This window comes from Harpia harpyja, chromosome 3, assembly GCF_026419915.1.
Source record: "Harpia harpyja isolate bHarHar1 chromosome 3, bHarHar1 primary haplotype, whole genome shotgun sequence".
NCBI classification, from domain to species: Eukaryota; Metazoa; Chordata; class Aves; order Accipitriformes; family Accipitridae; genus Harpia; species Harpia harpyja.
Window position 1 is genome coordinate 67,134,573 of NC_068942.1, and position 17,352 is coordinate 67,151,924.

The 17,352-nt window shown below is 40.9% G+C and overlaps 1 protein-coding gene across 1 annotated transcript in view; it reads left to right on the forward strand.

The window, feature by feature from the left end:
* The window catches only part of C3H14orf132 (chromosome 3 C14orf132 homolog), a 43,153-nt gene extending 27,088 nt beyond the window's left edge, over window positions 1-16,065 (forward strand). Inside the window, exon 2 of the mRNA XM_052783088.1 lies at window positions 7,891-16,065. Coding sequence (XP_052639048.1) covers window positions 7,891-8,115 — 225 coding nt within the window. The 3' untranslated portion in view covers window positions 8,116-16,065. The remainder of the gene's footprint in view (window positions 1-7,890) is intronic.
* Window positions 16,066-17,352: the final 1,287 nt, after the last annotated feature.

Consider the following 17,352-nt stretch of genomic DNA (forward strand, 5'->3'; position numbering starts at 1 on the left):
ATCATTATTAGTTTCTTCTTTCTGTTCTATTAAACTGTTCTTATCTCAACCCACGGGTTTTGCTTCTTTTTGCCGATTTTCTCCCCCATCCCACTGGGTGGGGGGGGGAGTGAGTGAGCGGCTGCGTGGTGTTTAGTTGCTGGCTGGGGTTAAACCATCTTCTTTTTCCTCTTTATCCTCCAGCACATAGCGTGCCACTTATTCTGGGTGTAAGAACAACTGAAACTTCCACTGATACTGTGTAGCTGTGTGCTTGTTTTCAGTCAGTGATACCGCCTTGTGTCTTTAGAGCAAAGCTGTCCCTTGAGACATTAAAACATTATGCCCTAGGCAGTGTTCCTTTCTTTTCCCCCAGATTGGGTTGGGTTTTTTTGGTTTGGTTTTTTTTGTAATAGAGGAACTTGACACCGGAAAGGAATTGCCAGTGTGGATCAGAGCAGGAGACCATGTAAATCCAGTTAAATCCAGAAGTTTGGTTTTGAAGTTACCAGTTCCAAAAATATCAGAAGATTCTGCAACAAACTGTCCAATAGGTGGGATAATCAGCACCTCCTTCTCACATATGATTAAAGAGTTTAAACTCAGAAGCTTGCTGTTTGAAGCCCTTCCAGAATCATGTTCAATATTAAACTGATACAGCTCTGTAGGTTGCTCTTAATCTCTAAAGGAATTCCTGTTCTCTCTGAGTGTCCCAGCATGACTACACATGGTGTGAAAAGGTCCTCTGTTTTGCCAGTTTTGGAAATTGTAAACAGATTTGAATAGCTCCTACTCGTGATAACAGTGATGGTTAGTTTTATAGCCTCCTACTGAGTTTTTCCATATTGATAAATACTTGCATTTCTGGCTCCCTCTGTTTGTATTTTTTCTTCTATGTGCATGTGCTCCTGGAAGCATGAAAGTTATAACTGTGTGTAAATGGGACCCAGGCATCTTCTACTTCCCCAGCATGGTGTCCACAATAGGATGCTAACCTCAGTTGTATTAGTTATGTGGAATGTCAGCTAGTGCTGCTGTTTGAAGGTTGTTCCTGGCACATCCAGGTAGTTTAAAGCATGTCTGCTTGATTGCCTTGCACGCTTCTGTGGTATTCACCACCCCATCGAATTTAGAGTATACAGATTCACAATTTGGATTATATGTGACTTGGAGTTGCAGCTGCTTCATACAGGTTGTTTGCATTTCTGTTCAACACTGGCAAGGCTTGCTCTTTTCCTTGGTGCAGCACTGCTGGCATTGGCTGGAAAGAGAGGAGGGATTCTTGGGACCAGGGATAGGGTGAGAAACTCCTCCTGTTTCAGTTTGAGGCTTGTCAGCAATAAATAAAAAGGTTTTTGTTTGTTCTCAGTCTTCCACACTTAGAAGATGAAATCCAACATCAGTTGGTTGAGAATAATAGTTTAAAAGCAGTAGGGTTTTTTCTTTGAAATAATAAAAGCTATTTCAAGGGAGTGCTAGGCAGATGTAAATTGTGGGAATGGAATCACAGCATGTTTATCATTAGGGTATCTTGGATGCTACCTATGCAGAAATATGAGAGTGAAAAAATCAGGGTGAAAACACTTACCTTCATGCCAGTTATTTACACTGTTTGTTGCAGCTGATTCAGCAGAGTAACTTTCCACAGAGACATGCTCCAGACTGCACAAGGCATGTGCTCATGTAAGGCTCTTGAGGGGTAGCTGTGCTTAGGGACAAAGATCTAGCTGAGCTCGGTTCCCCATGGGAATACCTTAGTTCAGGGAAACCAGTTTCTACAGCCAAGAGCAAACTCAGAATTGAAGTGTCTGCTGCAGCATCTTGGAACATCTTGGAATGTTCCTTCCTGAATATCTAGACACCTGTTGGCCATGGCAACTCTTAGTGTGGTTCAACAGCAAGGCTGAAAACCAAACCTCTGGCATCTGCGATACTGCTGATAAGGAACAACTGTGAACAGTGATCTCATCTAAAAGGACAAAGACATTACATCTAGCCTAGCATGAATTGGGAAAGCAGCAGAGGAAGTAATACACAGGTCCTAGGAATATCATGAATTAGAAGAAAAGCAGGGGTTGATAGAATTGAGAGGTTTTAACAAGATTAAAAATAACAGGTGAAATCCTGATGCTTCCAAGTTAGAGTGAAATTTTCCATTGCCACTGGTAGGGTGAGCATTTTGACAACTATATTTTGAAAATAAGCAGCTGTTTTTCCTAAGCTTGTCAACCTGAGACTGTGATTTCAGGATGAAGCAGGGATCTGAATTAGTTAAATGAGAATTTGAAGTTAACTGCATAAAGCATTTGCATGGATCCTCCCTCTTCAGAGACCTGTTTAATGAAATTAAAGAGAATTGCCTTAGGTGTCCTTTAATTTTGGTTGTGTGGGGTTTTAATGCATTTAAACTAATCCACTTGCAGTGAACATGGAATACTGTCCTGATTGTCACTGTGTACCCAGTCTTCACATTGTAAGTAGTAGGGTGATATTCTGGCAAATGGTGGACAGAACTTGGTTCTCTAGATATTACCAGTAAATAAATAGTAGCCAGAGCATCTTAATTTACATAATAGTGCCTGCTTTAGATGAGGAGAATATATATATATATGCACATTTCTGTGAGACACAAGAGAATTAGTGTGGGGAGAATATTGGTCATGTGGGGTATCTCTTTAGTGCAAAACATTTATTTCAAAAGAGCTTAAGAAATAAAATATGGTTATGATGCTTTTGCAAACTTGTATATTGCTACCATCTTTGGCAACTGCGTTAGATTGATTTGTGATTGCAGCTAGAAGGTTTTCAGACACAAATATGCAGTGCAGCAATCACACACTGCCAGGGCAGAAGGAAATAATAATTTCATTTTATGTGTTCAGAATATGCCATCATGTCAAAATATGCTGTCTAAAATTTAACCAAAAAGAAACACTGAAAAATTAGATATTCTGAAGTAACAACAGGGATTTTACAAAATGACGTCTGAGCTGGGGTGACATTTTGCCTGTCAGCATCCCATCCCCAGAGTGGTGTGTGGTGAGGCCAGGGCCAAGAAACAGCACAGCTGTTAAAGCTGCTGCTGAGGTTTCATAATTTCTGGAAAATGGCTACTAGAAGATTCAGCTATGCTTTCAAATCTCTATCCCAAGCCTGGGTTCCCAGTGAGGTAGCAGGAATTAAGTGTTATACTTCTCTAGCTGACTATGAAAAAATGATGGACACCTGATTCTCAAAGAAACGGAGCAATGTTATTGTGAAGTAATGGATTTTCAGTGATCCTACTTAAGAAAGGTATCATTTTTAGCGTATTGGTGACTCGTACCTGACATGTTGTTTTTCCTTCATGTGAATCATTCTGGTTATAAAATAGGATTTTTCTGCTAACTGGAAAGTGTATCACTTAGCTGTTCAAGAGCCGCCTTCTGCTCGTGACCCTAAAGCATCCCCTTGGATGTCAGTAGGAGGTATTCAGCGCAGTGGGTGTTCTCATTACCACTTGACATGCTGTTTGGTTTTTCCGCCTGTTGCTATTTAATGATTTGAATTCTTTCTTCGCCAGTCCCAGAAGCCATTTAGCAAGCGACGTACTATTAGCGCTACTTAACAGTATCGACAGAGTCACTAGGAAAAGAGTTTTATTTCCAAACAGTGCTACAACATTCCGCCTCGCCATCTGCTCCTGCCATGTCTCTCGCTGTCACGTTTCCCAGTTAACCCTTTGCTCTGACCTCCTCGCCCAGCGCTCTTGGGGAGGGTGGTACAGGTTCTGCACAACTTTGAGCTATAAAAACCCTCTGAGGCTAAAACAGACTGCAGGTCACTGTAATGGCAGTGACATGGGTGAAGTTCTTGGCTGATGTGAATTGGCGTATATTTGCTTTGTAGAGGCACGGACAGACAAATAGAGCAAGCACAGAAAGCATTGCAGGCTGTCTATCCTTAGCCTACTGTTTATCACAGGCACTTCGCAACTCCCATTAGTGTCAGGTCTGGATGTCTCACAGCCTTTAATGTAGTATCTCAAATAAGACTGCAGAGGGAAGATACTGTACCTTTGGGGAGAACAAAGACATCAAGACTGAGGATGAGATTCATCTCACTGAAGTTAATCTACCAAAAAGATAGATTGCCAGTTGATATTAATCATCCATGCTTCCCTCTCTTCAGTGGAGAGATGGGTATATCTCCCAAGGATGATTTACATGACTCTAATTACTGGGCAACCCTGACTGTTAAGTGGGGGTCAGAGGTCAGACTGAGAAGGATGCTCAGCTTTAGATGAGCTCAGATGGAGGCTGGACAACTTCATGGTAGCAAAATTCTTTGTAAATTATTAAATCCATAGCAGTAGCGTCTGGCTTATGAATTTTCTAAGCTGAACACAGTTGGAGGCTGTGAATTGTTAAGGGGTAGTATTAGACATGCTTGTCCTCTTGTGCTCTTATTCTTTCCTAAGCATCTATTTATGGCCACTGTTGGAACTAACACACAAGGGAGATGGACTTTCTGTTTGACACCATATGGCTGTTCCTGTGCTCATATGTGAGGCCATTTTAGCAGTGAGAAGAGGGGGGAATATACTTTTAGTAAGGGGCGACTTCTGCAAATGGGAAATTGGCAGTAAGGTTTATTTCCAGATCTGCGGTGAAGTGCTACTGACCTACAAACAGAAAAACTGGAAGTCAATTTTACAGAAGGAGCCTGTGCCAGGTGCTGAATGTCAGTGCTTTATATCAGGTCACCGCAAGCCTTTTGGAGATTCAGATGAGCTGTTTCACCATGTGTTCCCCTCAGATGGTGCAAACAGCTTGTCTGAGCCTTAGATGGTACAAGGAGATTCAGATCTGACATCATTTGCCACTAGTGTGGTGTGTAGCTGTGCTGCTACATGAATGCTCCCTGCTTCTGTGACAGCACCAGGTGGACTAACAGGGTGGAAGCTTGTCACTTCAAATAACTCATTGAGAGCACAGAATGTGTGGCCCAAAACCCAGGTGTCACTCACCAGAACAGTGCTCGTGACCTCCCACTCTCTTGGGCACATGCACGTATATGTGTACCTCTCTATTTTGGATGATTGTTCCAGCTGAAGGATTTTGCAGAATTGACCATCCTAAATGCTGATAGCCTTAAAATGGTTTGCTAAGGAGGGAAGTGCCTCAGATTGAGCATTTTGCTGCCAGTATGGTAAATGTATGCCTGTCACTTGCTACAAAGATCTTTAACTAATGTCTCCATAGATGTTAAATGGCAGCATCACTGCATAAATACACTTTTGTTTGAAGTCAGAATTGCCTTTTGTGGCAATCTCTACATAAAAGAAATCCTGATTAAACTGAGCAATGTTTTCCTTATCAAATCCCAAGACATAAAGGCCGGTGGAATTAGATTCAAAACATCAGGCTGGGCTTGTTGTGAAATGGAAGCTGCTTCTCTCTTTAAAGCACTCTCTGTGTTGAAACTGGCAGCAAAAATCTTTGATGCAGGGAGAATGTATCAAACTTGACTCTTGCAATTTCCTGTTTTGTTTCTTGCAAACTGCTTTTTGTCTAATCATATTTGATCTCAAAGATAACTTTATTTAATGTGGATTAGGTAGTATGACATATCCATTGTGGTCTTTCATCATTCTCTGTTTCATTTTGAATGTGAAATGATATTTTCTAGTACAGATGAAATTTGTTCAGCAGTCAGCTTTGAAAGAGTCTGTCTTTTATAGCTCTGTAAAATGTTATGGGTAGGAAGCAAAAAAAGTTACTTTATTCTTAAGCTTCTCAAATTCTTTGCTGTAATTTATAGATTACAGCCACCACTGTGGAGAGGCGAGGTGGTTTATCCTCAAATCCTGTCCTGTTTAGCAGCCTCCCTAGCACAGTTGCACACAGCCAGGAGGGGTGTAGTTTGGTACCAAAGGGGGAAGTTACTGGGAGAGTCAAAATGTGATGTGGGAGTTGAAGGTCAGGGTGTTAAAAGAGGTTGATTTTTCAGCCCAGTGGGCACGGTAATTTATGGCTGACGGTATAGCAGCCTTCTGTGATATGGCTGAACGAAGACAAGGCTGGTTCCTCTGTTATTCATAGGCTGTGGTGACTTCAACAGTACTGCTGAAGTTATAATAGTACTACTACTAGTATAACAGCAGGAAGGATTTTTATTTTGTTGTTACAGAGCCAGAGGGTTTCAGCTGTAGAAGAAAGTCCTATTGAGAAAGGTGAACAATAATAATGCCAGAAACCCAAAAGCACTTACAAGTAGGGTGTGAAACAGGACATTGTAATTGTGTCTAACGATTGGAAGGTGGCAGCAGCAGCAGGGAGATCACTGTGGGGAAGGAAAGGTTGGTTGGTGTTGCAGCAAGAGTTTTTCTTAAGGAGAACATTCTTAGACTTTTTTCAGCTTTCCTTGAAGCACTGGAGTTCTACCAGATCTGAAAGGAGAGTGTAGGTAGGATGCACTGATGTCTAGGTTTTGTCGTTGCTCAAGACCAAACCAGTCATCAAGGCCATGATGGAACTTTTCCCTTCTGGTCAGGCTGGCAGAGAGATTTGGGCATATGGCTCTGGGGTTGGTTCCCCCCCCCCCCCCCCCCCCCCCCCCCCCCCCCCCCCAAGTAAAGCCATGGGTTTGGTCTACCTACCTACTACAGTCCTCCGGGAGTTTTTGTTACTGAGTACTGCAGAAACTTGGGGCTTTATGATAATCACACTGCTAGTGCTCTTCCTGCAGTACGTAACAGTTGTAGTTCCTGAGGTTGCTGAGCATTTATAGATATGTGAAGCAGATGTTCTGCAGCTTTTTCTGAAATAATGTCCTCTACCTGCATGAGACTGGAGCTTGCACTAGGTGACCCAGGGGAGACTCTTTCCAGATCTCCGTTCCCAAACGTACAAGGGACAAGGATGGAAGCAAAAAAACCAAAACAAAACAAAAAAAGCTTTTGTGCACACCTTTTTTTAGTAGTAGATGGTCTTAGTACTGCAGTAGGTACCCTTCTCTTGCCTGAATGAGGAATCCATACATTTGCAGAAGGATGTAATTTTACACCTCTATGTAGAAGGTAAAATAGTTGTTGAATCATGAAGAATATGTGTTGTGATCTAGGATGAAGTTGGGAAGACAGTTAGAACCTGTATAAGGACAAGGTTAAATGATTCCTTTTTTCTTTATCTTTTCCATATTCCTGTATTGAATAACTACTATCTTACTGAGAACTCTTCCTGGTACCACTGAGAAATCCACTAATGGCACCAAAGAAACTGTGTCCTTCCCTGTAGGAGAAGTCTGGGGTGGGAGAAGCGTTGGAAATCTGCCACTTACTTCATTGCTATGGAGCCTTTTAAAATCCAGTTTGAAGTTTTCCATTGTATAGACTTATAAATCCTGAATCGTTGCAATGGTGTGTTTTGCAAGTGAAGTTAGTGCACAGAGTGCACTCCACCTGTTCTTCAGTAAGAACTTTTGCAATTCATATGTTTTTGCATGATCTCTATATAATCAAGGGTTTGCTTCTGAGTGATACATGAAAGGAGAACAGATTCTCTGCATCACATCCTTGCTATGCTTCTCGATGCCTTATGGTAGTATGATACCATTGCTGGTAGTCACAAAACAATTATGTTGCTGTAAACTTACATTTTGGTACGTGAGTGCTTTGTGGATAGCTGTATCTCTTCTTTCTAAATGCATATAATTACTTAGGTTGACTTGGAGCCTGTGTGCTAGCTTTTATGTATAGTCCGTGTGATATACATACGTTTTCTACAATAATAATGATTCTAACAGAAATGGAAGAACTATTGTAAAGTAATTTTGCAGGTTTGCTAGTGGCTAGTCTTTTGCAATGACTTTGAGACAAAGCAAATACAGATACTGGCCTTCAATCTAATTTTGCCCTATCTTTCTTCACAGCTTCCTGTTATGGGAGGAGCCTTTATGGACTCACCCAACGAGGACTTTAGTACGGAGTACTCCTTGTTTAACTCATCAGCCAACGTCCATGCAGCTTCTTCCATGCAGAATCCACCAGAAGAGACATCCCGTTCTTCAAATGATGCCATATTGTTATGGATTGCAATAATAGCAACAATTGGAAATATTGTGGTTGTGGGAGTGGTGTATGCCTTCACCTTCTAGGATGACTGTTGCTCCAAACACTGGAAGAGAGGATAATTGCAACAGTATTTGTCATGTATGTGTGTATATATACACGTATATCTATATAAATACATATAGGTAGGGACTTTGTTGGTTAAGTGCTGCCACAATCATGGAAGTGAAATGCAAGTTACTCATCTTGAATCTTGATGGCAGAAAGTTTGGATGCAATTGCAAATTGTATGGAGGTGAGAGCTTTAATTGAGAACAGCGCCAATACCAGTTTTGTATAGAAATGTAATAAGAGAGACCAATGTGGGTAAATACAAAGAGAAAGTGAGATTTATATAGAAAGTGCTTATTTTCTACTGTTTAGATTTTTCTAGCAGCTCTTCTGCATTTTGTCAGCTTTTTTGTGCATTTTTTACTGTGCTATAATGTTGTATGAAATTGTTCTATGTCATGTTTGCTGAACATCTTAGTTTTCCAGGTGGACTAAATGGTTGACATTGGCTCAGTTCTGATGAAGTACAAGTTCATCACGTGTGAGTCTTCAGCACATGCATACGCTACTAGGCTGTGTTCAAAATGATTAAAGCTATGATAGGCAGATGCATGCTGTCTAACAATTGCCTTCCAGTATCAACTACTGGATCTGATAATCTATGAATTGATGCTAAACCTGTCTGCTGTTTGCAGGAGGCGGCACAGCTATTGCAAGGTGTGGCTGGTCTGTAGACCCTCTGCACTCCAGAGAAGGATGTGTTATACAGAGCAGCAGCACAAGCTCCCATTTCTGTCTAGAGGTACTGGGTTGCAGTGGTTTGTAGATGTGTCCCTTCCAGGAAACAAAGGCCAAATACCATGCTTTTCAGCTCATTTCACTGTAATCCAGATTTCCCACAGCAGCCACGTACTTTCATAAGCTTATTGGTGGATCAAAAGAATGTGGGGAAATTGCGAAGCCTAATTAACAGTGAATGACATCTATGAAATAAATAGAATTGAAAGAAAGATCGGACACTGTGCTCACAAAGGAGTGCAAGAGTCAGGTATGTCCTGGGGTAGAAACAGCACAAAAAAGGCAGTAAGTGACAGAGATGCAAGTGCTTATATCTCAGTGTTAATATATCTCTGGCTTCTGATGAGGCTCCTGGAAGTGATTTTCATATAGCCTGCTTTAGGTAACAACTCTGATTTATCATTTGGATTTGTTTTGTTGAGGGACAACATTTTCACTGCATTGTTCCCACAAGCAGTTCCTTTTCAAGAGCTGTATGTTTTCAAAACAAGCTGTAGCCTTCCTTGCTTCAGAGATGATAAAATCTTGAGGGAAGAAAAAAAAATCACCTCTGTTGGAAATCTTCCTCTTCCCCCTTAAAAAACAAACACAAATATATAAAATGTCTGCACTTTGAGAGCAGCAGACAAATTCTTCCTCTATGTCTATGTGTACTGTATAGGTTTTCTGTCTCATACAGCTACCACCCTAATTCCAGAAAGCCTTGTCTGCAGGCACAGACACTATTTTTGACACTTGCCTGCCACTGAGCTTGAGGCTGGACTAAGAGCTGCTGAATTTAGAGAGAGGTTTGGATTTTCTTCTTTTCTGTTTAAACCCATTTTCCCGCAGGGCTGGTGGACAGTTACTTGAATCAAACCAAATCAGTATTTATAACCACTCAGTAGTCACTGTGTATATTGTTTTTTTTTTCTCCCTTTCTATGAACTGGCCTTTATAGCTGCGAAACATGCAAACAGAGCTAGGAGGGAGGGAGAAAAGAAACTAAGTTATTTTGAGGATGAGAAAAAAAAAATGACAACTCACTTGAACAGAGCTTCTGTGTGTGTAGTTATTTCCCTGTTTAGAGGCAAGATTTTTGTGAAGATGGCTGAGGACAGATGAGATCTGTGCTGGGAAAGTTGGAGAAGCCCAGTTCTAGAAGATCAGCTGGACAGAAAGCAAATTCTGTCTAATAAAATAGCTGTAGTCTTAAGAATGATACAGAAACGATGGTTCTCACTCATTCCTTCATAGGCAGAGGATAATAAAAAACAGGGGAGCTGTACAAATTGTGTACCTTTTCTGTTCTTACACTCCTCCTTATTCTTGCTGAGCACAAAGCAAGCTGTTAAGTGAGGTTGGAAGGCTGCAGAGAAGTTTCCAGTGCAGAATTGAGCAGGACAAGGTCTGGTGTACAAACATGTAGGACCTGTGGAAATACTGCTTAGTGAAATGTACTGTCCCCAGCCATTTTCTGATATTCTGTTGCCTTTATAATTGTATCAAGTATTCATGGACTTTTCTTCAGTGTTTCTGTAGGCTTTCTAGTTAGGCCAGATCTTGCAAGCCCTGTTTTTGCATGAAGAGCAAAATGTTTCCACCATCATTAAAACCAGTTTGACACTATGGTACTTGCCCAATGGGATTATTCTACTGCTTAATGAATTTGCCAGTGGAGTGCTTTGTTTAAATTTCCTAGAATATTAATCTTAGTGCAATTAGCAATGTTTGCATCTCTCTCCCAAAGCACTGGACTAAATTCTTCACCCGTGAAGAAGAGTGTTGGAGCAGGAATAGCGAAGAACCACCACTCTACTAATGAAACTGAGTGACACCTTTGTGTTGCTTTTCCCGAAGAAAGTTTCCTACTTTCATGTCAAATTGATAGTAATAACAGAAGTGTTGGAGAATGAGTTCTGCCTCCAGATCATTGTCGTACATATTTTTGTCATTAGAGGCTGAGTTGTCAAGAAGGGCCAGACCAAAACTTTAATTAAAGTAATTGGCTTGACAGGGTGACCTGGCAGACTGGGTACAGGCAGCAAGTGCAGGCATTTCCTGTGTCATAGTTAAGCTGCACACTAACTGCAGCTTTTCTGTTGAGAAAAAATAGTTTTGGGATGCAGGTGCAAGGATACTGCCTGCAAGAGTCTGTACAGAATGTTGTCAGGTATATTAAAGATCCCTAAATCACAGTAGGCAGAGCTGGTTCAAGCTCTGATCTACTTTGATAGTGATAACATGCACAGTATGTTTCTGGAGGTTGTGTTCTGGCTTAACACTTCCATCTTCTGCGAGGTTAGGAAAGGTTTAAATCCAACCATTGAAAAAGGGGACTCATCCATCATAAAGTTTGGAGATGCCATGGAGGGGGGTGAAGAAATGGATGAATGGTGGATGTTTCTTAGGTATGGTCCTGTGAAATGTGTTACTGCTTCTTTATGTGGGTATAAGTTATAACCTGAACTGTCAATGCAGTTTGACTTGGAGCACTGTAGCTTCTCCTTTCCTTGGAGCCATGCAGTTGGATAACTGCTGTCACTCACTGAGGGGTGATGAGAAAGTCCAAACACATTCCCCAGAGCCATTCTCTGAAGCTCCTCTGTGAAAGCAGAAGAGGGCTCTGTGCTTTGCTGAGCACTTTTTGTATCAGCATGAGAGCAGGATTCCACGTATAGATCTGTGCTTTAAATAAAAGCATCTAGCACAGAAGTTACAAGGTCCTGACTGGAGTTTGCTCTGTAGTAGACAAAGCAAAACACTTTCCGTATGCAGTGTTAGACCCCTAGCTATGTTGTAAACATCATTGTACAAACACAAGAAGCGATACTGTATGTACTTTGCAAAGTTATTGATGAGCCATGGGAAGCAGGTAGATAAACTGGATGCCCTAACATGTCTCTGCTAGCCATGGCCTCTAGGGATCGATAGCAACATATCAAATAATTGAATTGTCTCTTAAGATTTGTTTTGCTCTAAGCAGCCAGCAGCTTGACACAGCAACTGTGCAGCCACCACAGCAGAGACTAAAGGCTGAACAGTTATGGAGGTGGGTGCAAAGGTGCATTAGATAGGAGAATGGGGTAGGGAAGCCCACACAGCTACTCCTGTTACATTTTTATCTGCAGGGCTAGGAGTCTGTGCTTGTCCACAGCATTAATATCCTCCTAAAATAAAATGAGGGAGGAAGCTGTATTTCTGTGTTGACACACGCTTGCAAAACTGAACAACAGATTTTGAAACTGATGCAACAACAGTAGCAGAGAGACTCACCTGCTACAAATAACGTATTTAGTCATTTGAGTGGGCAAGTGAGCTGATAAATACCTCAGAAGTAATGAGATTCCCCCCTCCAAAATCCTTGTTTGCAATAGGACTTGAGGGCAGTCAGCATCCCACCAAACTGCTGAGCAGCCTGTAATAACAAGTCCCAAATCAAGAGTGAACAGAAGCAGCCAGCCATTATAGTTTTTACCTGTACATTCATTTGAAGATAAAGGGACAATGTGCCTTTGTGTCCGGGACCAAAAGAAAACAGGAGTCCTTAGTCTATAGGTTGTTAGGTATTTTGTCTATTATTAGAAGCTTCCATTTTGCTAGACTTGAAACAATTCCAGTTGTTAATATCTTCTTCACATTTCTCTGCAGGCTGCTGAGTTATTAATTTCACTTAGCTCTGTCTGTTTATCTGATGTAATTTTACTGGGTTTTCTGTGGCTAATCACAGAGCAGAATCTGGAAAATTATTCTTTTTAAGGATGATTTCCATTATTGAGAGAAATAGGCCAAAAATCAGAATCCCAGATCAAAATGCTTCTCTCCTTTCAGAGCATTCAGAGCTCTGGAGAACTGGATTTCATCTGGTTAATGCGCAGAAAGGAAAAGGGCAGTCAGGTCCCTGGTGATAATGTCAGACATCAGGGTTCTGACAGGCAGTGCTGAGCGCTTCATTAACTCCTGCTCTGCCCCTCTGAGCCCTGCTGGCTTCCTGGACACACAGCCTGAGTTTTAGTGAACTAACCATCAGGTACAGCATGTCCCTCCTCATCTTACAGCTTGCTAACCCTCAGGGAAAAAAGTGCATTTGTTCCATTCGCAGAAGAAGAGCTAGAGATCAATATTCTGCTAGGTATATTGTTATCAGTACATTGGTCCACCGTCCATAAGGTAAAGATAGGGATGATTTAGCATGTAATTAGCCCTTTGCCTCTGGCCTGGGACCATCCTAAACAAATCAAAGCATCCTGAGGCCTTAAAGTCTCCTACTGCCCTTGATCTGACACTAACTTTTTGTGTTTTCTCATACAACCCCTCTTTGCATTTTCACTTGTCTTTCCAACTCAAAACAGTGAATATGAAGTCATCACTATGCTATTCTCTGGACATGCAGGGAACTCGTAACAGCTTAGGGACCAACCATGTGCCATTTTAGGTTTTGGCCCTTCAGGCACAAAGAAGGAAGAAAGTGTGCAATTGTCTACCCAGGAGACGCCAGGGGAATACATGCCTTTGCAGAACAAAATGTGTGGCAATTTTAACTCATTCTGGCCTGTACCAGAGTATTTACACTGAGACAACATGACCAGTCCTACCTTTGCAGTAACCTGTTTGGGGAATTACAGCAACACAGCCAGAAACTGGAAAAGAAAACAACCCTGATAACACAAACCTGTCACACATCTTATGACCTCAATGACATGCCTCTGAAGGCAGGTTTGCCTGAGTGTCATAGGCAGAGTTGATCCGTTGGTACAAAGGCAAATGCCCTTTCGTATGAGTGCAAATGGTATCTCCATCTTTTCGGGAAATCTTGGGAGCTTTGTGCCACCATTTTATCTTTCCTATGCAGGCTGCTAGTGAAGATATTTTTCAGTTGTAGAAAATACTTGAAAAGTTTCCCATGTGGTAGAATACATGCAAGACTTACCTTCCAAAGCTCTGCTTAGTCTCCCTGTAAAGCAAAAACCACCTAGGTTTCTTAAGGATGGAATGTTAATGAGTCAAGTATCATCTGTACAGTAGCATCACCTCATTGTAATCTACAGCTTTATGCCAATAGGTCTCAAAGGGGATCTTACTATTACCTAGACTTTAAAAAGGCTGAGAACAGACACAAGTCACTTCTCAAGAATGTCTCAAAAGTCACTACCTGATCCTTCAGGCTGCATCATTCCTCATCCCTCCTCAAAGTACCCTGAAGTGAACTCGTGTCCATCCCTTTAAACCCCTTGTCACTACCACGTGCCTTTATGCCTTCATTTTATTTCTCCCCTTGTCTTCTCTGTATTCTTTTCATTCCCTGGTATCGGAGCATGCGAGTGTTTGGAAGTCAGCAATGTTCTTCAGCCCTTCTTAACCACCTCCTTGACTGACCTTCACTGACAGTATGGTCAGTGATATGTAAGGACTTAGCACAGTAAGTGCAAAGATCAGTGATACAAGGTCTCTTCCTGTAGGAAGATCTTAATCATTATCTGCCTTAGCAAACTGCAAAGTGTTTCCCCCAAGCAGAAGAGTAAGATGTGGCCATGAAGCTTGGTAACTGTATTGTCAGTATCCATACAACCTAAAGCTCCCTTTTAGAAATGCAGATTTTATAACTACACTGCACTGTTCTGCAGTCAGCATTTACTGAGCTTTCATCAACTCGAAGTCCTTTGTTAATCTTAGCAAATCAGAATTGGTGGTAATGCACTTGGGGTAAGGCAAGGGGAGTAGAAGTGCCATGTGAAAGTCCCTTGAAAAGCTCCATGTGATTTATTATGGGGTCAAGGCCATTAACCACTAGCCTAATTCAGCGATAAAACCAACCACAATGTGCCATGCCATGGGTATTTCAAATCTAGTCACACCTGTAGTTCTCAGATGCATGGCCAAGCTGCTACAGCCAGATTGCTTATTTCTAAATCTTGTTGTGACCAAAAGGAGGTGTATTCCTTGGCCGGAACCAAGATTGGCGAACAGCCTCCCTCACAAATCCCTGCTTGTGCTGGTATTGTTTCGGGAGCTTCTTGAGCTGCAGTTACTAAGGTGATGTCGCATTTCCTGTGGAGTTCAGTCCCACTAATGAGTGAATAAGATGAAACTGTTTACAGATCTAGGCCTAAAACTCTTTTCAGTTACTGCCTTCATAAGGAGGATCCACGTTCCCAAGCCTGCAAGCTGCTTTATCCAGAGGGACCTTTGCCTCCACCTGGAGTCAGCTGGATTAATAACACTTCTACACTTCTGACATCCGCTTCAGTGGATCAGCTTGCAGGACTAGCTCTGGGTTGCTGGGGTTTTATGTTAAATATATCTAAAGATGTCTGTTATTTCCTAATCAAAAGAAAGCAAGCAGAACGCTGTATTTTTTTAAATGAGAAGGTAATAAAAATCAAGTCTGAATATTTTGATAGGTATGCTGGAAGGGTGTATAATGTAGCAAACAGTTGCACTATTTTTTCTATTGTCTGAGCACCTACCCTGAGAAGTATTTATTCTTTCTCTAACTAAGACCTCTTTCAGTTCTGAAGTTACAAAATTTGGAAGGAGTCAAGCTCAAAGCCTCAGTGAAATTTTAAGCTAATGTAAATAAATCCAGTAGCTAGCTTTGTGAGGTAGGCTATAATATTTGGTTTTCAGTTATCTATCTCATCTTAAATATTGCCTAATTGTTGGGTTTTTTCCAAAATAAGCTAAATAGTGACACTTCTGAAAGCATCTGTACTTCACGCAAAATCACAGTCATATGGAAATGACATCCTTCAGCTCATGTAAAACAGCTTTAAAAGAGCCTTTTAGTATGCACTGCTATTTTGCTTAATAATCCTTGACAATTTAATTCTCTTGTGCTTTCTCTCTGCTGCCCTGTTTTGTACACTAACAGATTTGCAGGGCTTCTCTGTATTGTTTTTGTAATATATGGGTTGGTTTAAAGAAAAAACTTTACTCTTGTAATGATTGTTTTTGAAGTGTGGATCTCTATCTGTAAAGAGAAAAACTACTTTAAAAATGCCCTCTGTTTTCTCTAAGTTTACTGTAATTAGCAAGTTTAGTTAACAGAAATGTATTCTTTTAAGCTCCTGTTATATTCTTTTCCAGTTATTGACTGCTTTCACTATGTGTGTACTTGGTACTGGTTCATTCTTTTGCTATGGTGAAAATGACAAGTTTTGTTAATATCTGATGGAAGTTGTGTTTTTGGATAAAGTTCTTCAAACTGATGGCAGCATGTGATTTTTTTATTTTATTCTCAGTTTACCTGAGAGTATTTAGAAGTTTGTAAAAGCTGTTATTTAATTATTACCTCCAGTGATACACTGTCACTAATAATTTGTTGCAATTTACAAATCTGCATGATTTGTCAGCCTTGGGAAACCATCTCTATTGCATATATGGCACAAACAAAACACTGTAGCTATTTCTACAGAAATGGATTCACCTGCTCTCAAAGTCCAAGAAGTGCCTAAACACATCTTGGAGCCAAAAAAGGTGTCTCAACTTCTTCAAATGTAAGCTCAGAAGCCCTACACCATGAACCCTTGTGTCATCGCTGTCTCCCAGTTCTCTCCTCAGTTTAGAACGACCATCATGTCCCACAGTGCAGTGTGGATGGTTTTGTGACTGTGGCCCCAAACTCCTGTCCGAGGACAGCCATTCCAAGGGCTTTTGGGGACTCGACGGGGGGCATCAAACCTCACTGTAGAATGTTCAGAAAGCTTCATAAAGGCAAATAGTGGCAAGAGGAAGAAAGGAAGACATTTGGCCCTACCAATGCAATACAGCATGTAGATTATCACATGCCTTGTGATTCTCCAAAAGGGATCCAATGAGGCAAGCGCATTCAGATCTACTGAAGGAATAACAAAAGGACGTGCTAAGTGAGTTCTCATGCACAACTTTAAATAAAAATTTGACTTACCTTTGAATGAAGCAAACTCAGAACATCACAAAGATGCATAGGCCAATCCTGATAGCAAGTCTGACAAAAATTCATTAAAAATAAAATTCAAAAATCAAAGACACATTTTCTTCTAGTCCCAATCTTTATCAATGTAGCAACATAACATATTCCAGAGGTTACCCATCAGAATGTAAGGCAGTGCAATGGCTACACTACAGCAATATCTAATTATAATTCACTTTTCCATTGCAGCTATGGAATCATACAGATCTCAATTCTGTTCATTTCTAAATTCTGCACAATAATTAGAAATGAGAATAATTTAGAAATGGAAGAGAATATTCTGTTGAACAGTCAAGGAGGAAGAATATCAGTCATTTAAAGATTTAGCTATGTGTGTTCAGAGTAATAAAACCAGCTCAAATTGTTGACACTATGTTCTTGCACAGCATTATCTACATAAACAAACTGGGTGCTTATGTCTGCTAATGTAAATTGTTTTGCAGTGAGACTAACAAAGAACATCAGCCTTTTAGCCCAAGAGAGCCTGTCCACTATAGCATTTCAACTGACATATTTGGCTTTGTCTAATGCTATGTTACAGTTT